This window comes from Salmo salar, chromosome ssa06, assembly GCF_905237065.1.
Source record: "Salmo salar chromosome ssa06, Ssal_v3.1, whole genome shotgun sequence".
NCBI lineage: Eukaryota > Metazoa > Chordata > Actinopteri > Salmoniformes > Salmonidae > Salmo > Salmo salar.
The window spans coordinates 31,890,176-31,913,863 of NC_059447.1; the positions used below are offsets into that span (position 1 = coordinate 31,890,176).

At 45.2% G+C, this 23,688-nt stretch overlaps 2 protein-coding genes and 1 non-coding gene across 4 annotated transcripts; all 3 read right to left on the reverse strand.

The window, feature by feature from the left end:
* Positions 1 to 158: 158 nt before the first annotated feature.
* On the reverse strand, positions 159 to 5,982 carry LOC123743424 (ras-related protein Rab-26). Its single transcript, XM_045720299.1, has 2 exons — positions 5,470 to 5,982; positions 159 to 628 (listed from the first exon to the last, which is right to left on the reverse strand). Exons 1-2 carry the CDS (start codon positions 5,632 to 5,634, stop codon positions 482 to 484), a joined length of 312 nt encoding a protein of 103 aa, XP_045576255.1. The 5' UTR covers positions 5,635 to 5,982; the 3' UTR covers positions 159 to 481.
* Positions 5,983 to 6,231: 249 nt separating this feature from the next.
* On the reverse strand, positions 6,232 to 21,237 carry LOC106606977 (xylosyltransferase 2). Of its 2 annotated transcripts, XM_014203507.2 has the most exons (11): positions 21,055 to 21,237; positions 14,644 to 15,154; positions 13,927 to 14,102; positions 12,403 to 12,605; positions 11,681 to 11,761; positions 10,740 to 10,956; positions 10,268 to 10,444; positions 9,887 to 10,143; positions 9,470 to 9,665; positions 8,864 to 9,197; positions 6,232 to 8,624 (listed from the first exon to the last, which is right to left on the reverse strand). In XM_014203507.2, exons 1-11 carry the CDS (start codon positions 21,184 to 21,186, stop codon positions 8,296 to 8,298), a joined length of 2,613 nt encoding a protein of 870 aa, XP_014058982.1. In that variant the 5' UTR covers positions 21,187 to 21,237; the 3' UTR covers positions 6,232 to 8,295. The 2 variants fall into 2 exon arrangements, with proteins under 2 accessions (XP_014058982.1, XP_014058983.1); XM_014203508.2 differs by lacking the exon at positions 11,681 to 11,761.
* trnas-uga (transfer RNA serine (anticodon UGA)) lies at positions 17,140 to 17,215 on the reverse strand. The gene has a single exon. It is a non-coding gene; the product is annotated as a tRNA-Ser (tRNA).
* Positions 21,238 to 23,688: the final 2,451 nt, after the last annotated feature.

Here is a 23,688-nt window from a genome sequence, read left to right on the forward strand (position 1 = left end):
CTTCATCATCACTGTCTGTCACAGCACAAAACATTCAGGTCTATTTCTGAAAATAGCATCACCCTGAGCTTTATATCTTTTACAGTCCCTTTCTTTCTTTCTTTCTTTCTTTCTTTCTTTCTTTCTTTCTTTCTTTCTTTCTTTCTTTCTTTCTTTCTTTCTTTCTTTCATTTTCTCTGTGAATGGAAGCCCACCATACATCACCACAGTGATAATGTAGACTGTATATGCAGACAATCAATCACTCCAGTTCACATTCATAACAGTGAGTGATACATCTACGAAACACAGCTATCCATCAGGGAACAGACCACCTTTCTAGCAACACCCAACTCTGTGCTAAAGATCATTATGATTGCAGAAAGAGGAAGATGATTGGCACCTCAGGCAACAGCATTTAGGGACCCTGGAAGGGAAGATACTTGTTGTCCCATCAATCCCAGTAACAAAGTGATCTGTTCCCTTCATGGTCACTTGTCCCCTATGGCTCATGGCAAACAATAACGCAGAGACTCACCGTGAAGCCGATGCCCACAGTGGCAGAGAAGGAGCCGGGTATGAACTTGCCTTGGTCATACTGGACGAGCAGAGAGGTCTTCCCCACGCCGCTGTCTCCCACCATGATGGTCTGTGAATAGCAGGAAGAACAGAGAGCAGGTTAGCCACATCACAGCACTACACAGCACAGCACAACACTACACAGAACAGCATAGTGCACTCTTATAAAAAAGGGTTCTTTGGCTGCCCCCATAGCATAACCCTTTTTTGGTTCCAGGGAGAACCCTTTTTGGTTCCACAAAGAACCATTTTGGGTTCCATGTAGAACCCTCCATGGAAAGGGTCCTACATGGAACCCAAAAGGGTTCTACCTGGAACCAAAAAGGGTTCTTCAAATGGTTCTCCTATGGGGACAGCCGAAAAAACATTTTACTTTCTAGATAGCACCTTTTTTTCTAAGTGTGTACAGTACAGAACAGCACAGCACACTGCTCATCTATAGGCCTGTACAATGAGTGGGTGTAGCGTACCCTACTGTATATGTGCATCTGTTGCTTACAGTGCGGAACATGCCCTTGCCTGATGCCATATAATGTGTGTAATATAATGTGATGCTATGAAGGTCAGTTTGGTAAATACCCGGCGGGAGGAGGGAAATGGCAGTGGATGAGTCTGAATGTACCAGGGATATAAGGCAGCTGCAGCCTGAGCATCATGTCAGCCATGGCTACTTGGATTGAAGACGATGCTCTCTGTGCCCCAAAGGGAGCATTAAGAGATCTCTCCTGGCCCACCCAACTGCAAAACCTCTTGCACAATGACACACAGCACAGACAAACACACATCAGCAGGCTACACACACACACACACACACACACACACACACACACACACACACACACACACACACACACACACACACACACACACACACGCACACAGTGGTGTAGTGGAGAGTATACGGCAGGTATACGGTGTGTATTCACTTGTTTTTCAGTGGGCCTTGTGTATACTCCCTTCTTAATCCCCATGATGCATATCAAAGTAGTGTAGTGGAGGTATATGCTGTATCAATAAATAATTCTGATGGAACAGATCAGAATGTTTCGCTTAAAATGTTGATAAACTATTATTTCTTCACATTTTAGGCGCAGCAATGTGCACACGGCGGTAGGCCTATATTTAGAAAGAGGGGAGATCTGAAGATGTAACAACTATCATGGGTTGCTAATATGACTAGGATAATACCTTTGGCTGCTAGACAATGAAAGAAAGCTTAAAGAAAACCAGTAGAACAGGAGTATGCATAAGAGGAAGTCTTTAGAAAACAATTACCTCCAGGTTTCTATGGTGGGATTTTGGCTATATAGGCTACTTTGAAGCAAGGTAAGACATGCCTCGTAATATAAAGTTATATCAGAATGATATGATTATTTGTATCAATTATTGCCATTTGTTTTGCAATCTCAATCTTGTGCTATATGTGCTACAGAAACACCACTAACTAAACAACAGTGCTAGGTGCCTGCACACTTGAATTAAATGGTATCTACACAAACAAATTTAAATGTCTTACTCGGTTAACATCCTTATTCATCTTTCAATAGTAGGCCTACTATTAGCCTGCTGCACAGTACAGATTGGGTACCTGACTGTGAAAGACCAATATGGGATTGATAATTTTAGGTCAGTCAGAGTGTATGTCACTGTTTCTCATAGAATTATTCACACAGGGTGCCTTTCCTTCGCCGGCCGGGCTGTTTGGGAAATGTTTGGCAAAATTAGAGTATACCCACTTCTCCAGGCACCTCTGCACACACACACAGAGAGAGAGAGACAGAGCGAGAGAGACAGAGAGAGAGAGACAGAGCGAGAGAGACAGTCAACACTCAGTCAAGTGTCCTCTTATACGATAGGAATGATCTCCCATTGCTGAGGGTCATGCGTCATCCCAACGGGGATCTGCTGTTGATTTGAGAGAGGAGCGTTGCACGTGGGCATCAATAAGGCCCTGTTGCCATGGTTATCAGGTTGGTGGCTGGTGTTGTGTGGCTAGCCTGGGGCTCTGTGGCAGCAGTCAGCAGACGCTCTTCGCCTCTTTTGTTGACATTTATCACCTCCCAGCAGGCGGCCCCACTGCCTCTATTCTGCTGGCTCATAGAGCCTCACAGCCCACTCAGCTCCCCAACACTCTAATCACTCACATCCCTTTCTCAACTTTCTCATTTTTAGGCCTCAGAAAGAAAATGTTCATTTCTTCATTACTGTCTCACCAGATATGGTAGATTTAGCTAAAATACATTATTTCTAGTCTTCAGCCAGATTAAGTCTTTCTCTTCCTACAGAATACATAGTGGAGACTGTCTGGGGACTGGACTAGATATAAGTGCTGACATTAGTGTTGACCTTTTAAAATCTGGGATTGAAAATCTCAGATCAATTTAAAATCACAAATCAAGCAATAGACACTAACCTTTTGAAGCGACTTTAACATTCACTTATAGAAAGCTTTGGAATACATAACGTGCCATAACATTTCTTTGTATTTGCACGTTTTATTTATATTTTATTAAAGGTTAATTGTGGGGGTGGATGCTTAGGAAAGGATAGCATTCATGAATACACGGTCACAACACCAACAACAGTCTGACGCAGACTTGCAGCTTCGTCTGATGACTCATGGAGCACAAACACACACAGTGGGTGTACCCTGTGTGAAGGCCTGAGCAACCGGAAACCACTGTCAACCAACTACATTACTATTTCTTGTCATCCTCATCCAACATTAATGTCTGTATGTGGGGGGCAACAGGGGGTGGGGAGAGATTGGGAAAATGGAGAGGAAGTGGGGGTGTAAGGTGAATGCACCAATTTGTAAGTCGCTCTGGATAAGAGTGTCTGCTAAATGACGTAAATGTAAATGTGTAGCCTACCACAGGGGGCAGGGGAGAGGTGCTTTTACCATAGCAACACACAAGCTCTCGTAGTAAGAGAGTACCAACTCCCCCCTGAGTTGTTTAAGTTAATCAGGCATAACCCCCTAACCTGGGTACCTGTCCGTGTACTCCGTTTCTTCCAACAACCAATGAGCAACTCAGCTGTAATTCCAGCTGCATATTGAACGTTGAGATTGCTGACAGGCCAGTCTCTGTGGCAAAACTTAAAATTTTTATTTAACCTTTATTTAACTGACAGGAGTGGCAAGGAGTGGAATGATAGCTAAACAGACTGGTACCCAGACTAATAACCCCCCACAGATGTCTCACAATTAACTAAGTCAAAACCAAACTATAAGGCTATGTGATTCTGTCAACCTAGAGGAAACACCCATCTCCCTGCACATCTCTCTCTCATATAGCAAAAGGTTGTTGTTTTCCTTCAGTTAATGAGAATCTACCTCTGGGGATGTCCTCATACACCCACTGAGTTATTACGCTGCATTGTTTGTGAAAGTAACACAGAGGGTAAATGGAAACATTCAACATAAGCACTTTCTGTTCCTACACTGGAGTATTCTCAGTCAGTTGGCGTGAGGACTGGATTTATCTAGCTGCTTTGGGGAATGGAGTTGTTATAGAATGATCAAATTATTAGCATAACACTTGATGCCTATGGATAAATAATATATACTTGCTATGAATTTAAATACTTGCCCTAAAAATAAAGTGATATGAAAAAGTATGAAGTTAATATTAGATGTTGCTTACTAAAGTAATTTACCCCAACATTGTTGATGAGTATAAGTGGGTGTATTGTGAAAAAAATGATGTGGCGTTAAAGTTAATTTGGTCTTCAACTGTAAAGGAATAACATGCCCCAAGTCTCATCTTTCTTTCATGACATTTCCGCCCATCTACTTCCACCATACACCCACATATTTCCTGAGGTAAAAAAGTCATTAAAGATGCAAATTTCTCTAGAATAACTTCACGTTGGCATCAGTGCTAATGTCCTAAAAAGCAGCCTTGGTCTTTAACAGGAAGATGTTCTATCAAGGCTATGAGATTACACATAGGAAGGAACAGAGAACGTACAGGAAGCATACATATCGGGGTTGGGGTCAATTTCGTTTTAATTCCAGTCAATTCAGAAAGTAAACCAAATTCCAATACTAATACCACATTTTTCTCATTGAAAAGCATTGAAGAGAATTGGAATTTGTATTTATGTGTACTTCCTGAATTGACTGGAATTTAAATGGAATTGACCCCAACCCTGATATCCCTTCAATTTCCAAGTGTCCTCAGATGAAGTACAAATAAAAATGCAGTCAATAATGACAAAGTATACATCATATGAGTAGGCACTTGCTGGTGTATGCGTGTTGCTGTGGCTCACAAAAACAAAAGGGGAGCAGTTCAACCATACATTCCACTATAGAAAGTCATAGGTTACATTTTTATGATGTAACCTGGAGGACAAAGTTCTATCTTTTTTTTTGTCCCATTGCCATTGGACATGTACAGCTGTCAGCCTGGCTGTCCAGGGCCCCTGAAACCTGGCAGGTGCTGATTCAGGTGAGAGAGATGGGTGAAGTCATGGAAGCTGGCAAAGGGAATGGGTTCTCCACAAGCAGTCAACCCACACTGAGATGTCCCTGCAATGCGCAACCATTCCAAATTGCTTACCTACATAGTCAGTCCAACTTTGATATTTTTACCCCTACATTACACATACAACTGAAATATCCACTCAAGTATAATGCTGACTGTTGTAGGACCTCCCATGTCACATAATGAAGGCATTGTTCACGCAGACAGAAAAGTTTACTTTTATACTATTACAGAGTACACATATTAAATATTGAAATATATATTTATAAAAGAGTACAATTTAAAAGGTAGATTCTGTATATAGATAGGCTACCCCAGTAGAATTGGCCAATTTAACACATCTTATGTGAGTTCAGCCTCTGGTGATTTTAAGTTAGACTAAGAGTTAAGTGAAGTTATGAAAAAGTAGCCTAATCACCTTGTGCATTAGGTCCTCGTTATAGGGGAAAGTGATCTCGAGGGGAGTCAGGCAGTCCTCTGTATCCGTGTCCACCGCAGATGACCCATAGGCACTGTCCGAGTGAAGCGCCTCGCCCTGGTCAACACATTCCATTTCAGGGGTATTCTCCATAATGATATCCATCTTCTTTATTTGTTCCTATAGATTATTTTTGTCAACGAGTTGAGAAGCTTTATTTCTTTAGTAAGCGGAGCTGCAATAACTTTATCTCCCTTCCCCGCTCTCTCTCGTTTGCTGTCGCTCTTCTCTACACTCACCGCCCCCTCCTTGTCTAAATCCCTTGCACTTGCAGGTTTGATACTGATGCTCCTGGCAAGAACTATAGCCACCTAGGGGGATCATTTCCGCAGAGTCGAATAAAAATTTAAAGCAAAGCGCTCCTACTGGAAGCGGACACGAAGGTGCACTATGGTATTTATGAAACCATGTCAACTGTGTGCGTTGAAGTGGAGGACGTGCATCGTGTTCAGCACCATGGTGAGCGCCTTTCTTCAAACGCACATCATCACGTGTCTTCTCTTTGGGATTACTGCGAATTAGCTATATACTTTTCAGGGATGGATGAGGCATATTTTGAGTCATATCCTAAACCTGCTTTTAAACCTGTTAAAATAATCCCATAAAGCACTGATATTACTCACTAGCAGAATACATTTCATTCAGCTATTTATATTCAATCAACTAGTCAAAAACGAAATACCCCCAAAAAGCAAGACTGGACAAGATTAGATTTTTTTTATTCGTTTTTATTTTTGTGCCACCAGTCAACCTGTTGCCATGTTTTACCAGAGGCTTTCTGTGATTGGCCAGCACTCCCCTCTCCAGTCCAGCACTGTCAAGCTTCAGTCAGGGAGCCAGTGCCACTATGTCATCATCATCATCATCATCGGAGTGAGTCATGAGTGGGCTGTGGGGTGATACAGCATGGACGGAAGTGACATTGAAGTGTGATGTGTCCCAACGAAAATACCAGAGGGGTTGATATTGAATGGGATGGACAAATATATATTTCTCAAAGACTAAAATATGAATAACCTATTCCATTTACACTAAACAGTGCTCTGCTATTCTTTGTGTTAAATGGAAGCTTCACTGAAGCAAGTATGCAAGGGGAACAAGGTCACTTGTAAACTCAGTGGCAGAGACTGAATAGAAAACTAGGAGTTTCAGCCAGTTTAGTTTTAAAACGTTACAATTTAAAAACAAAGGTATAGGGTAAGGTTTCAGAAGTGTCTAAAAAGGAAATAAGTGCACGTCTTGAAGCTATTCTCCCATTATAAACAGTTCATATTAACAAAGTAAAGGCAGCTTCCATTTCTTAACCAGACCGTGAAATAGTCATGTTGACCCCTCTTGGACGGGAGTTTCATTGTTGTAGAAATGTTTATGGACGAACAGTAACATTAAAGTGGTAGGTAGATGACAGAAGAGTCTTCACTTTGTTGGCATACAGAGCATAGACCACATGGACAGTACTGCACTGCATATACACTGATACAGAAGAGGCAGCTAGCCCAGAGCCATGTATTTAGAGAGTTGGGCCAACGAGGTTTCTGCATTGATGTATTTACATGACTGTCTAGTAGTAGAACAATATTCTAAAAGTTTTCCTAACTCTAAATATATGGCTCTAGCTAGGCCTATATAGCATAACTGTGACTAGACCCATTGAGAAGCGATGTAGTCCACTGTGAATATGATGATGCCACACTGGAGAGCCAGGCCACTGTAGCCTAGAATATTACCCCACATCAGTTAGGCACTTCCTCTGACACACAAAAACCCCGCTGGCTTTGCTTTGCAGTGATCATGGACAACAAAGACATTTCGCATCTCAATGTTCAAGAAACAAACAAAACAAACATTCAAAAACATGATATGTCACAGTAAACAGAAATCATGAGAGAAGAGGACTCTCTCCCAACTTCAACTCTTGTCTCCCAGCTGGTAACACAGAACATTATTATTATTATTATTATTATTATTCCTCCTCCAGGTGAGCCAGCTGGGTCAGATATGTGATATGATAGTGACGCCGAAACGTAAGTGAAGAGGATGCCATGTCACCATTGTGACGACCTCCACCTTGACCTTTTAAGCTCCTAATCCTCCTCGTTGTCATTCTCCAACTACTGATCCACCCTGTCCTGTGTAACCTTAGTCTTACAGTAAAGTGCACTTCCCCCCATCTGCTGCTGCTGTTCTGATAATAATGCTTGAAAATAAGCATGAAGATACTAGTCCAGAGGACCCACTGCCCTCTGACAATACAACACAGCATTTAGCCACTGTCAAAATGTTGGCCACTGCTTTCAATTCCTTAAAGCAGAAGAAAACTGTGCATTGAACAGAGTTCAAACATATGCGGGTGGGGTTCTCCTCTTTCCAAAGTTCTACCCAGACAGACCCTGAATGAAGACTTATATGCAGACAGATAACATAACAGAAATTGTCCATGTAACGAGCAATGACGTTCGAACACAAAAAAACTTTTGTCTTGCAGTCTTCATGTGCAAATTTACAGCACGCATATCCTCTGAAAAGGGCATGTAGCCTCTAAACTGAGAGCATAGCCACTCCTCAGCATATGTAGGGAGAAGCCGTGTCTATTTATGTGCCTTTTGAGTTAGCCTCAGAGACCAGACCCCACTCTCCCCTCTCTTCTCAGGGCTCACATATCCTTCCCCTCTTCTCAGGGCTCACACATCCTTCTCTCTCTTCTCAGGGCTCACATATAATCCCCTCTCCCTCTACTGTAGTCCAGCATGCCTCCTGTCCGGGGGGCTACCTGATCCGGCCATCACCTTTGACAGGGCCAAGTTCTGACTTAGGGTCTGGGGCGAGGGAGCTCCAGGTGGACTTGGTACAGGGGCCCAGGGAAGGGCAGGGGCCCGGGGAGGGCAGGGTGGAGCACAGGTCCCCGGTCACCCAGAAGGCCCCCACGGTGCGGTCCACCCAGGCTTCCAGGGGCTTGCCCACCAGCTGGGCCCTCTGCTGGGCCTCCTGCAGGGCGGGCTCCTGTGGGGGCAGCTTCAGAACAGATCTCAGCTGCTGGAAGCCCTGCTCCAGGTACAGGTTGCCTGGTGGCCCCGCGTGCAGCCAGCTGTCCTCCTCTGGACCAGGTAGGGTGGCAGAGAGAGAAGGAAAGGGAAGGAGAGAGGACTGTTAGGGATCAGTTCGCAACATTCTCATCTGATACATAAATACATACTGAGAGTCTTCCAGTGACTTGAATACGGAGGCTGAATGGCTGCACTTAATCAAACAGAACACCAAAGGGGCAAACCTTGGAACCACTTCACTTCCTGGTAAAAAGTAATGAACTACCCGACCCTCAAACCACCAGGCTCACCTTGGCGTAGTGGCTCTCGTCCTTTGAAGGCCAGGGGCATGACGAGGAAGCGAACCTCGGCCACGCGCTCCCACAGCCTCAGCACCCTGACTGTCCAGGCCCCGGGGCGGAGCGGCCGCTGTAGTAGGGGCTTGTACTGCGTGTACTCTGCGTCCACATCCACACTGATGTCATAAGATGCCGCCACCGTCTGGGCGGGGTCGATCCACACAATGGTAGCAGTGAGGTTGGGCCCCCGAACCCACTTCTGTACCGCCACCGGCTCATCCAGCGGCCCGATCACACTGCCGAAGTTCCGGAGGATTCTCTCCTTGGGGTCCCACTCTGTGCCCACCTGAGGGGGAAACATAAGAACAGACATTTCACATCAATGTGGTAGGGCAGTCTTGCATCCTTGTTGTCCTATTGGTATTCTAACTTGCTCATTTGTATCCAATATCTAGTCTACAGTATGTACTGATATTTCGTCATCAAACTAGGTCCACAGATTTGTTCACCCGTAGTCTCAGCCCTTGTCATATAGCACTATCTAAACTGCAACAGCCTTGACTGTACACAATACCCATAGAAATAAAGATAGACATATGTATCTCAGGTCCCACCCACCTCCAGGTTCTTGAGCCTCTCAAACTCCCTGAGGTTGTTCTCCAGCTGCATGGTGGCCTGAGGCACGGCCCACACCTCTACCGTTTCCCTGACCCTTGACACCACGTTCTGCACCTCCTGACGGACCAAGTAGCCCTGGAAACGCTCGTCGTAGAAATACAGGTGCACCGACACCGGGTAGCCTATTGGCTCATACCTGCACAAGAGAGGAAGAGATATTTGAATAGACAATATGAGATGGTCAAATAAATTGAGATATTGATGTACACACTAAAAAGATAATTAAACCCAGACTTAAGTTGTCCTTCTTTTGAAGAAATCAATCTATTGAGTCTCAACTAGTCTAAGTAAGTGTGAAATCTTCCCCTCTGAATCTACCATTTGGAAGAATTGTAGTAATTCAGGGCAGGGCCTCACCTGCAGGTCTCCAGGCTGGTCTGGCTGCTATCCAGGCTCCTGAGGCCCAGGCGGAAGAAGGAAGAGTAGGCCGTGAGGGCCACGTCACTGAGGGAGCCCACCCCGTCCGCCTGCTCAAACAGGCTCTCCCAGTAGGCCTTGATGGCCACTGTCCCTGGGGCGTAGTGTCCATACAGGTGGGTGTCCAGGATGTCTATAGCCTCTTGGTTCACCGTGGACTCAAACTTTCGGGCAAAGAACGTGGGCCGGGTCAGTTGCTGTGGGGGATTGAACACATGAGAATCAATGTTAAATTGGCTGAGGAGGAGTGCAGCAGTTAAGGACAGGATACAGGTCAATTTGAACTCATGATAGGTACAACAGTGCCCTCTGCTGGCTGACCTGTATCCTGACGAGGTCCTGTGGTTTGAAGTCGTTGGGAGAGCAGCCGCACCAGTCCACTATGTGTTTGTACTGGCACTTACAGCCCAGCTTCCTGTTCCAGTTGGTAACACGCAGGTTGTTGTCCACCAGAGAGTCACACATGTGACTGTTCCCCAGCACTGTGTGGAAGAAGGACTGGAACAAAGAGGGATTATATTAATATTTCAAAACACAGGGATGTGACATTACTGTAAATAGAATTGCAACATTTCACCAACTCCACAGGGATTCCTGAACAATCCAGACATGTTTCAAAACATAAAATCAATACTTTTGACTCTAGTGTACAACATTCAATATTAAGATATGACCTCAAGCAACCCACTTTAACTGGCAGCTAAACTCTGTGACCCCCTCTTCAGTCTAGCACCTCTACTGCCCAGAGAGGCTGTGACTTAAGCAGTCACATTGTCATTTCCCTGTCCATTACCTCAGCGGGGAGCAGGGCGTAGGTGTAGAACTGTTTCAGGCCCGCCACCAGCTCATCCTGGGAGTTGATGACATACTCGACGAAGCGCCTGGTGAGGGAGAACCAGTCAGAGCCCCCAGACACCTCCAGACCCTCTGGGATGGTCCGCTCACCCAGCCGCCACATGTGGTTGTCACACTCATGGAACAGCCGGTCCAGACCCTGCTTCTTTATGAACCTGGAGGTCATAGGCAGTGTTCGTTTCATCAACAACAACTATGACAGAAGATATTCATCAACAACCTATTTTTCCTCCTTATCGGTTTTGTCCAATCATAAATATGCATGCCTTTGCATAATATAATGCAATCTTCTCATTGGTCTTTCAGTTGTGCATTCTGATTGAGCTGATCAGCCTGGCTCTCCCACACACAGTTACCAGGCGGCCACTTCAGTCTAGAGTTTGAAACTGATAACTAAAACTAGGAAGGATGAAATTACTCAAATTGGTAATTTTAGTAATAGTTAAAGCTATTTTAGTCAGACGACTAAACCTAAAATAGCTGCCAAAATTAACACAGCACAGGGAAGGACAGTGATTAAGAGTTCTAACCCCTACTTTATCTAATCCCTACTTTCATTGACAACCTGTTGCCTAACTTCCGCAATAATATCTTAAATAGTTTGTCAGAGAGCTGTCCTTGACTATATGGGAAATAAACATCAAACAGAAGCTTTACATCATTATCATCTTTCATTTTCCCTTCCAACATCTTAGTCCTGTCCTCCAATATGAAAGATTAACCATTACATCATACGGAGTGAAGCTAAGCTCGATGAGAAGAGCAGTGGAGGAAAATCTCATCCGATGTGAGCCGTGTCAGACACTAACAGTGAGAGCCAAGTGTGTCAGACAGACTGACGAGGCTGTGAGTCAGAGGTTTCCTAACTAAGCTCCCTACCTCGCGTTCTCCCGCCCATGTGACTTGAGGAAGTTCTGGTCTCTGTGCTGTGACAGAAAAGCCACCAGTTCATCGTTGGTCCTGCCAGAAGGCGATAGGCCGAGGAGAAGACAGAAAGGAGTGAAGGAAAGAAGAGAGGATTAGGTTGGGAATAAAACGTTGACTGGAGTGTGGCGCGAGGAGCAGGGAAGGGGGACGATGACTTTCCATGGGTGGAATTAGCCACTGCCGGCAGGATTTGGGAGGCAGCGGCGGCTCCTCTGTGTGTATTTATTCCCCCCTTTAAACCCTGGGATGGTTCAGGAGGATTGGCCACTGCTCTGGAAGCAGCTCAGAAGGGCCTCAGAAATCCACCCCAGAACTGATTGACAAGAAAGAGGCGATTTAGCAGTCTGTCTCTGTGCATCAGTGACCAAAACAGTCCATGACAGCATGGGCTTTCATCTAGAAGGAACCGTGGCTCTCCTTTATCTTGTAGCTATAGGAGTCAAAGTCACTGCAGGTCAACGGAATCATTTAATCAAAAATCGCAGAGTGAAGTGAAACCAAAAAGCTCCAGCACAGATGAAAAGCTACAAATCCAGAGCATGTTTCTTCTAAACAGACTGAGTTGTGTGGTAGGAGGAATACAGTCTTCATCACACATATGTCAATTAACCATCATAAACATTAAACAATAGTTTCAAAGCCCATCATATGACAGTGGTGTTGTGGTCACTGACCTGGTGGGGAAGTCAGTGGCACTGAGGTTGATGAAGAAGTCCCAATTCCAGTCCAGCATGGAGAGCAGGTCCTGCATGCTGCGCAGGTAGGCCTTCAGCAGGCTGGCACCGCCCCAGATGGTCACCATGCGCCAGGGCGTGGCACGCACATTGGGGTACTGCTGGGCGATCTGCTGCACCTCCCGATGCAGGTAGTTGGAACGCTGGGGGGGGGTTAGGAGACAGAACGTTTACATGCACAGTAATAATCTGATATTAAACTGATTATGACAGTTGGCAGATTATGCATTAGTCACGTAAACACCTTACTTATCGGCATAAGGTCAAAATCAAAATAAGCTTACGCCGATTAAAACACCTGGTTTTCTGATCAATCTTTCAAATTATTAGGACATGTAAACACCTTAAGGTAACAATCTGCCTACTGCCAAAATCAGTTTAATATTGAATTATTAGTGTGTATGTAAACATACTCATTAAATCAAAAACATGCCGGTGCATAGAAATCTCCTGGTATGAAATAGCTGTAGGTTCTTCTGGCAGCAGGACATGAAGAAAGAAGAACTCAGCTAAGAGGCTACTTCCAAACCGTAAAGAAGAGGATTACACATTGAGGGAAAGAAATGGGGGGACTGCAGCAGGGTTGGTGACAACAGGCCTCAGAGATCAGATTCTTGCGTTGAGAAGAGGAGCAGGTAGAAAGTATTGTGACAGGGCCCAGCTCCAGGCTAACACAGGGAGAGAGTGGCCTGCTCTGCTGGTACAGAAACAGAGAGACAGAGACAGAGAGCGAGAGGAGGGCTGCCTGGTGGAAGGACTCCAGAACAGCCTGACCTGCTTTCCATCCTGTCCCATCCCTCAAGGCGCCTGCCTACCCGTCCCAGTGAGAGGAGCGATAAGGTGGTGGACCTTTAGCGTCTAGTGTAGTCTCGACAGTGGGAGCCCATTGACTCCTCATTTATCAGTGCTTACCCTTCCCTTCTGCAGTGTTAAACTGTTGCTCTATGGCTCTGCAGCTGTGTAGACAGCCACCTCTTAAAGCTCCCACAGTGACCAGACAAACCACTCTATCCTGTCTAATCCTCCAAACACTTCCTTACTTGAGGGTTATTTTAGACTCTACTACACACGAAAAACAGTGACCTCATCAAGCATGCACAAGTCAGCGACACCCTCCAGGTTAGAGCTCCTGCCAGCATATGAGAACCAGAGAAGCAATTCCACATATCATGGCGTCCTCATAAGCTAACAAGGAACGTGCGGAGTACGATAAAGCTTCATCTTAACCCCTTCTGTATCTCCTTTGTGTGATAGTTGCTTGAATTCAAACCTCAACTGAGCCAACCAAACCAGATCATCCCAATGACAAAATACAATTTCCAGCCATAAGAGACTTTATGGTGCATCTAGGGAAGTTCAAACTAAGTAATGTTTTTTTGTGAACGTTTTTTATTGGATGTTGTTATTCAAGATGAAATCCTTGTTGAAGCCATCACAGTAGTGTGTATGTCTGCCAGTAGTTACCTTGTCCACGTGGATGTAGTAGAAGTGGTCTCGGTGGTATATGGCTTTGATGAGGCGTTTGAGCTGCCTGATGGCCCGGCCGTGGACCACCAGGACGAAGGCCACCCTGACCGGGTTCTCCACCTTGGACAGGTCATTGTCCAGCTCTTCAGCTGTCTGGACCGGGCTGGAAAAACCTGAGAGGAGGACACCATTTTTTAAACGTAACCTTTATTTAACTAGGCAAGTCAGTTAAGAACAAATTCTTATTTACAATGACGGCCTACACCGGCCAAACCCGGACGATGCTGGGCCAATTGTGCGCCGCCCTATGGGACTCCCAATCATGGCCGGTTGTGATACAGCCTGGATACAGCCACAACACAGGATGAGAGAGGATCATGGGAATGAGTCTCTGGATACAGATTCTTACAGATTCTTTGGATGATACACATGGGACTGATTAACTGGAAAATATATAGTCCTCAAACCCCTGTGTTATAGGTGGATGAGGGGTGGTGTGAAAATATGCTATGGGGGGGGTTGAGGACATCTTTTTACATTAAATATTCATGCAAATATTTAGTCTTGGGAGGAACTTCAAGACAAATGAAAAATGTACCAGGGAGAAAAAAATATCCCATAGATGATTAAGAGTCTGCAGTGTGTGGTCTGTCTGAATGTGCAGTTAGTCTCTGATCTCTAGAGGAATGATGGCTAGGTAGGGGTGTGTCTCACCGTGCAGCGGGCAGAACTGAGGCAGTGCCCTTGGCATGAGCTGCCCGGCCTGATGCTGGCACACAATGTTGGCGATCTCCTGCCGGCACTGCCGCGAACCGGCGCGGTGCAGGGCCGACAGGGCGTCCTTGCCCATGATGTCACACTTGGGCACAAAGTCGTTGCTGGGGGCTTGGGGTGCCCCCTCCACGCTGCCGGGTTCCCCTGGCATGGCTGGAGGGGGTAGTCTGGCCGCCCCCTCCCCTCCGCCCCGGGTATCAGTGAAGTTACGGCTGCTGGAGGGGTCATGGGGGGGAACGCCATCAACTGCTACCCCCTGGCCCAGGGGCACCGTCACCCTGATGGTGCTCCTCCGGAGGGCGCTGGCGGCCGTGGCCCCCGTCCTCTCCAGCCTGCTGTTCCATCGGGCCCCGCTCCTCCCAGACAAGGCGTTCTGTCTCTCCCAGGCCACCGCCTCTCTTTTGGGGTCCTGGCTGTTGTGGTCAGGTAGCTTAGACCGCCGTGTTTTCCTCTGGGGGGGGGGAAGAGTTAGCCCAGAGAAGATTCTCATTCTTCTTTCCTGTCAATACACTACACAACATACTGGGACCAAACAAATTATTAGGAATAGTGTTTGTGAAATGAGGAGATGATTCACCCTCTAAGAACGAACAAAACAACAAGTCGACAACAGAGCAGGAGCACCAGAGGCGAGATGTGTTTACAGTGTGTTTCTGCTCGGGGTATATTTTTAGCCTCTGCCTTTTGTTGAAGTAATCAGGGAAAGACAGAGTTCAGAAAAGGCACAACATACAGATGGGTAATGAAGGAAGTGATTCACCGCAGTGACCTCAATAAACCTCAGTTAGACCCTGGGCACAGTACAGAGCACACAGCGCATGCATGGACCGTACACATTCAGTCACACCACATGAAATTGGACATATGCTGACATCTACAATGAGAGTCCTTATCAGACCACTAAGGGGAGTGTGTGTGTGTGACAGAGAAGTCCTCTGACGTGTAATTAGTGAGGCTTGTAAATGGGCAACGACAGGCAGGGGGAGCTGGAGGGTTACCACGCTCTGAGCTGCCCAATAAGATCACTGTCTGCCAGGGGTCAAGTGGCCTTATCAGCAGCCACCCCTGCAGCCCCAGGAGCGCTCAGCGCTGCCCACTTCGGCACCCAGCCCTGAGCCCCTGCCGCTTCAACTGTACAGTGCACAGCAATGGCCCTCCACCATCACTAGGACCAGGGCAACCTGGGGAGGAAGGGATGCATGTGTGTGTGTGTGTAGGGGGGTGGCAGGGACACATTCATTCGGAGCAACTCTAGCAAATCACAAAACAAAAAACCATCATGACTCTTCTTGCTCTAAGGGTGTTTCTGGTGGTTAGTGGAGATAAACATGGGGGGGGGAAACTGCTCACCACACTCTTATTGGAATGCAAAAAAATGGGGCCTCAACAAATGGAAGCGTCGAAAGCATCAAACCCCCAGCTGGCAGGAAAATATCACAGCTTATTGGAATTGTACAAAAAAGGCCCCAAAATATGCACCCGGAGCAGGGATAGAAAAACAGGGAGTGGGCCGTGCGTTTCCTGCCCGTCAGACAGCATGGCCCAGAGTTGGCCCTCGCCACACGCCGCTGGCACAGAGACAGACCAGAGCAGACTGTGGGAACAGAGGCTATGACCTGGGACAGACAGCTAGACCAGTGCCAGGCAGTAGCCAATCCAAACAACACAGCTACTGATCACCCAGTGGACCACAAATGGTGTTCCAGTTTAAAACAGAATTTGTCGACAATGATATTACAGCCCATGGAGTCTATTGAAAAGCATCACACAGGGCCAAAAAAAATATTTTAAAAAATATTTAAAAAAGAGTTGAGTTTGGAGAGAAAAGTCCATATTTTAAAAGACTTACTCTACTGGTGGTTCACTGGTTCAAAACTGCTACCAAATTGTAAGTGGACTTATCTGGGCAATGTTATGTTATCATATTGAAGAAAAACACAGCGATTTCAATTCAACTTTTCCCTATTTTTCACACTTTTTAATTAAACGCCCTCATGTCAGAAATGCTTCAACTCTTTTCTTCGTTGTAATTAGTTGAAGCCATATCACTGCCATCACCATGTGAGGAGAGCGTTTTCCAGCACACTCCAGCAGCTCTTTATGAAGCCACAGACTGGGGACGACTGAACTGAGTGTGCGGTTTTCTTTACTTCTTCTCAAGTCCTTTTCTGTGGGGGCTATAATAGGATGCATGTGGTTGTGTTCACACATGCACAGCAAGCAGCCAGCTTCTGATTAGAACAGATGCGAGTTACATCGAGGCCACTGAGCAGAGAGGGATTCAGTCCAATCACTCAGCCCTACATAGGGCCCAGCTCAATACCCACTCACTCAAAAAAGGGAGGGCCACTGCCATTGTGTTACAATTTCTCTTCCCATTTCAGTCATTTAGCAAACACTCTTATCCTGGGGGACTTAGTGAGTTTTTTTCCATACTGTTCCCCCATGGGAATCGAACCCACAACCATGACGTTTCAAGCGCCATGCTCTACCAACCGAGCCACATGGGAACTGTAAAAATGCCTCCTCCAGCCTCCCAATTACCTCAGTTAACACAAAAGTATGTCAGCAGTAGGTACAGTGAGGGAAAAAAGTATTTGATCCCCTGCTGATTTTGTACGTTTGCCCAATGACAAAGAAATGATCAGTCTATAATTGATTTATTTGAACAGTGAGAGACAGAATAACAACAAAAAATCCAGAAAAACACATGTCAAAAATGTTATAAATTGATTTGCATTTTAATGAGGGAAATACGTATTTCACCCCTCTGCAAAACATGACTTAGTACTTGGTGGCAAAACCCTTGTTGGCAATCAGAGGTCAGATGTTTCTTGTAGTTGGCCACCAGGTTTGCACACATCTCAGGAGGGATTTTGTCCCACTCCTCTTTGCAGATCTTCTCCAAGTCATTAAGGTTTCGAGGCTGACGTTTGGCAACTCGAACCTTCAGCTCCCTCCACAGATTTTCTATGGGATTAAGGTCTGGAGACTGGCTAGGCCACTCCAGGACCTTAATGTGCTTCTTCTTGAGCCACTCCTTTGTTGCCTTGGCCATGTGTTTTGGGTCATTGTCATGCTGGAATACCCATCCATGACCCATTTTCAATGCCCTGACTGAGGGAAGGAGGTTTTCACCCAAGATTTGATGGTACATGGCCCCGTCCATCGTCCTTTTGATGCGGTGAAGTTGTCGTGTCCCCTTAGCAGAAAAACACCCCAAAGCATAATGTTTTCACCTCCATGTTTGACGGTGGGGATGGTGTTCTTGGGGTCATAGGCAGCATTCCTCCTCCAAACACGGCGAGTTGAGTTGATGCCAAAGAGCTCCATTTTGGTCTCATCTGACCACAACACTTTCACCCAATTGTCCTCTGAATCATTCAGATGTTCATTGGCAAACTTCAGACGGGCATGTATATGTGCTTTCTTGAGCAGGGGAACCTTGCGGGCGCTGCAGGATTTCAGTCCTTCACGGCTTAGTGTGTTACCAATTGTTTTCTTGGTGACTATGGTCCCAGCTGCCTTGAGATCATTGACAAGATCCTCCCGTGTAGTTCTGGGCTGATTCCTCACCGTTCTCATGATCATTGCAACTCCACGAGGTGAGATCTTGCATGGAGCCCCAGGCCGAGGGAGATTGACAGTTCTTTTGTGTTTCTTCCATTTGCGAATAATCACACCAACTGTTGTCACCTTCTCACCAAGCTGCTTGGCGATGGTCTTGTAGCCCATTCCAGCCTTGTGTAGGTCTACAATCTTGTCCCTGACATCCTTGGAGAGCTATTTGGTCTTGGCCATGGTGGAGAGTTTGGAATCTGATTGATTGATTGCTTCTGTGGACAGGTGTCTTTTATACAGGTAACAAGCTGAGATTAGGAGCACTCCCTTTAAGAGTGTGCTCCTAATCTAAGCTCGTTACCTGTATAAAAGACACCTGGGAGCCAGAAATCTTTCTGATTGAGAGGGGGTCAAATACTTATTTCCCTCATTAAAATGCAAATCAATTTAGAACATTTTTGACATGTGTTTTTCTGGATTTTTTTGTTGTTATTCTGTCTCTCACTGTTCAAATAAATCAATTATAGACTGATCATTTCTTTGTCAGTGGGCAAATGTACAAAATCAGCAGGGGATCAAATACTTTCTTCCCCTCACTGTATAAGGTTCAAAATGATGTTGCACCATTGGGCGGTGGGGGCGTATACATGTGCCTTTGTTTAGGCTGGCTGAATCAGGACTGAAGTGATTGCAAGAGCTGGATGCATCCTCATGGAATGAACATGGAGAGTAACATGATTTAAAGCAATCTACTAGAGGTCACAATAGGAACACCCTGCTCTCAGAGGGATCTCATGTCATGTCACATTTCCTGTTTACACTGTGTCTGAAAGGGAAATGCATTCATTGCATCTTGGCTGTTATTGATTCAGACAGATTATGTAATGTTCCTACTGGTCCAAGTAATAACATCTTCTTGATTGCGAGAAAGTACGTAACATACAACCACAATAAGCAGAGAATGGCTAATAGTGGGTTTGCTCCATGAAATAACAGATTTAAACCATCACCAGTGAAACACAGAGTCCAGACACAGAGTCCCAGAGCAAACCTACCCACCCTATGCACAGTACCTCTTCTGGGGCCCTCCTTAGATGCTTCCTCTCCCTCCAGGTATGCACTACTCAGTGAGACAGCTCTGTGTGACCACCCGAGCCACGGGCTGTTCACCACGCTACCATCCAGCGCAAGGTCAGTACAGGTGCATCAAAGCTGGGACCGAGAGACTGAAAAACAGCTTCTATCTCAAGGCCATCAGACTGTTAAATAGCAATCACTAACCGGCTACCACCCGGTTATTCAATCCTGCACCTAAGAGGCTGCTGCCCTGTATACATACACATGGAATCAGTGGTCACTTTAATAATGGACCACTAGTCACTTTAATAAATGTTTACATACTGTTTTACTCATTTCAAATGTATATATTGTATTCTAGTCAATGCCACGCCAACATTGCTCGTCCTAATATGTATACATTTCTTAATTCCATTCTTTTACTTTTAGACGTGTGTATTGTTGTGAATTGTTAGATACTACTGCACTGTTGGAGCTAGGAACACAAGCATTTCACTACACCCGCAGTAACATCTGCTAAATGTTTATGTGACCAATAACTTGATTTGATCAGTCTGGAGGGTTAAGCACACACGCAACACAAGTCACGTCATGAAAGGCAGAGCGGGACTTCAGACTCTTTCAGCACACATTCCTGAAGCGGAGTCTGTATCAATGCCTCAAACGATAACTAAATGCAAGCCCCCGGGGCTAAATCTGTTGACAGCTCACAATGACTTTATTTGAAGAAATGGGAGGTTCCAGGCCACTGCCTCTAGGGTAGTGTTCCAGGTGTGCATGTGAGATTGGAGAGCCAAGATTCCCATGGATAAGTATGTTACAGGTCGGTTCAGACGCTCTACTTCAATGTACTTTAGAAAATATAGACCAAATTGGCTAATTGTGTTGTTTACCTAGAAATAGTTAATGTGTAGTTTTATACTTGGGAAAAATACAAGTAAATGACTATGCTTATATCAAGACCAATAAATTGTGAATCAAACTATGAGAGTAAATGACTACGGTATGCAATGGATCATGAGCCAACTCAGATAACTTGGTCCAAGGATGATAAGGAAAGATGAGCCAGAGGGAAGCACGACCGCTCAGTCCATACGCTCGCTCCATGTCATAAATGTACATTATACTGGCTAGTCTTGACACCTACTTTGAATAACCACCGAATCTATTAATCCAGTTGGCAAGCCCGATAATCAACTCCTCCATGTATTTCCGTTCTCTTCATCACTATACGACAGTCACACAATACTAATTGAAGTGACAGTCGCAGAACAAATCAACATTCATCCAAGGACATGCCAAGTCACAACAGAATGAAATGAGAGCCTAAACAATGCGACCTGTTTTTAAATATTTGCTTGCTAGCTGGTTGACAGATTACAGTTTACAACACAATGACCTAATACACAAGTTCTTATGAGTACACTCAGGAAACGTCTAACCTGAATTCTGGAGACAGGTTGGCCAAAGAAGTGGTTCATCTAGCGAATTGGTTTAAATGTGCAATTCTAACTATAATAAGCTTACTATGAACTAGCTTTGGTTAATAACTACATTATCTTTACTGTAGTTAGCTACAGAGTACTAGAAACAGCTAGCTAACGTTTACGTTAGCATAGTACTGTAAGCTAGCTTGCTAACTACCGCTACCAGCTTTACAGAGACCAAATATTATTTTAACCAGCTAAACAAAGTCAAATGAAGCTTTCTTACCTCCGCCTCGCCCTCTTCGAGACTTCTCAGACTCCATACTACTAGCCCTTGAATCAGAAGAATCGTTAACGCGGCGGCAATCGCTAGTTTGTATCGTCGGAGGAGCTTCTGCACTCTGACGCTGGCCACCATTTTTCCAATTCTAGTTTACATGAGCGTTTGCTAGGGGAGGAGAGAAGCAAATATGAGCAACGCGCACGCAACGTCATAGACTTGCATTTCCTCAGGTTTGAAGTTGTAGGCAGGCTACTGATTGCACATAATTCTGAGTTTAAGTCTTATACAATACGTTTGATTATGATATAAAAGCATTGGGGTTTTTTGTTTTCAAGAATGTTATAGGTTTACAGCTATAGAAAATGTGTCATGTATATGATGAACATAATCAGAGACCCTGTGTGAAACAGAACAAATACAATTAAAGCCTATCATCATTAGTAATAACATTGCATTGAATGTATTTAAATGTTAATACAAAATGCTATTTGCGTGTTCCTAATTACATATGAAAAGTGCGGCCCTTTCTACAAACGTTTTGTCAATCCTCTTATGGTTTATTAGATTATGAACTAGCATGATCATTATGGATCCTTTTTAAATTATAATGATAATCAGATTCTATAATTTTGTTATAGCTTGAAGCAGCTCAGTGCCATATCTTTAGCTACAGCGCCTTCGGGAAGTTCAGAACCCTTGACTTTTTCCACATTTTGTTACATTACAGCCTTATTCTAAAATGTATTAAATAACATGTTCCTCAGCCAACTTCACACAATACCCCATAATGACGAAGCGAAAACAGGTTTAGACATTTTTGCAAATGTATTAAAAATAAAAAAAACTGAAAAACGTATTTACATAAGTATTCAGACCCTTTGCTATGAGACTCGAAATTGAGCTCAGTGCATCCTGTTTCCATTGATCATCCTTGAGATGTTTCTACAACTTGATTGGAGTCCACTTGTGGTAAATTCAATTGATTGGACATGATTTGGAAAGGCACACACCTGTCTATATAACGGTCCCACAGTTGACAGTGCATGTCAGAGCAAAAACCAAGCCATGAGGTCAAAGGAATTGTCCGTAGAGCTCCGAGACAGGATTGTGTGGAAGGGTACCAAAACAATTCTGCCACATTGAAGGTCCCCAAGAACACAGTGGCCTCCATCATTCTTAAATGGAAGAAGTTTGGAACCACTAGGACTTTTCCTAGAGTTGGCCGCCCAGCCAAACTGAGCAATCAGGGGCGTAGGGCCTAGGTCAACGAGGTGACCAAGAAACCGCTGGTCACTCTGACAGAGTTCTAGAGTTCCTCTGTGGAGATGGGAGAACCTTCCAGAAGGACAACCATCTCTGCAGCACTCCACCAATCAGGCCTTATGGTAAAGTGGCCAGACGAAAGCTACTCCTCAGTAAAAGGCACATGACAGCCCTCTTGGAGTTTTCCAAAAGGCACCTAAAGCCTCTCAGACGATGAGAAACAAGATTCTTTGGTATGATCAAACCAAGATTGAACTCTTTGGACTGAATGCCAAGCATCACATCTGGAAGAAACCTGGCACCATCCCTACGGTGAAGCATGGTGGTGGCGGCATTATGCTGTGGGGATGTTTTTCAGCGGCAGGGACTGGGAGACTAGACAGGATCGAGGCAAAGATGAACAGAGCAAAGTACAGAGATCCTTGATGAAAACCTACTCCAGAGAGCTCAGGACCTCAGACTGTGGGCAAAGGTTCACTTTCCAACGGGACAACGACCTAAGCACACAGCCTAGACAACACAGGAGTGGCTTCGGGACAAGTCTCTCAATGTCCTTGAGTGGCCCAGCCAGAGCCCGGACTTGAACCTCATTGAACATCTCTGGAGAAACCCTGGTGTCCCACCTGGGTGAGCCCGATGGGTCGGCTTAGGCGTGGGAGCCTGACTAGCCCGCTGAGGCGTGGGATCTTGACGACCCGACAGGCGTGGGAACCCGATGAGCCGGCTGAGGCATGAAGTGGGATGGGCGCCTGCCGAGCCAACCAAGGCAAGAAAACCTCTCGAGCCAGCTAAGGCGTGGAAGCCCGACAAGCCAGCTGAGGCAACCCGGTTCCATCGGCGACAGCACCCGGACCCGACGTTGCCAACAAAAACAAGAACTCCCTGATGCTTCACATATTGGTGTCAGCATTCTGTGAGGATCGACGCTGGAGACGAGAAGCAGGTACTGGGGGGGAACATTTAATAAACAACAGACATGAAACAGAACAGGGGAAAAATAAAGACCTCAATGCTGACACAGGGATCTAACCGAGGAACAAACAGATAAGAGGGGCAATCAACAAGGCAATGGAGTCCAATGAGCGCTGATGTGCATAATGATGGTGACAGGTGTGGTAATGATGGGGAGTATCCAGAGTATCCAAAAAGTATATATTTTTAAATATTAAAAAAATATTAAACAGAATGATAGGCAGCCAGAGAGGAGGAGCGTGAACAGGCGTGACAATTTATGTAAATGTAATATTTCGTTTTTTTATTTTTTATAAATTAGCAAAAATTTCTAAAAACCTGTTTTTGCTTTGTCATTTTGGGGTATTGTGTGTAGATTGATGAGGGGAAAAAACAATTAAATAAATGTTAGAATAAGGCTGT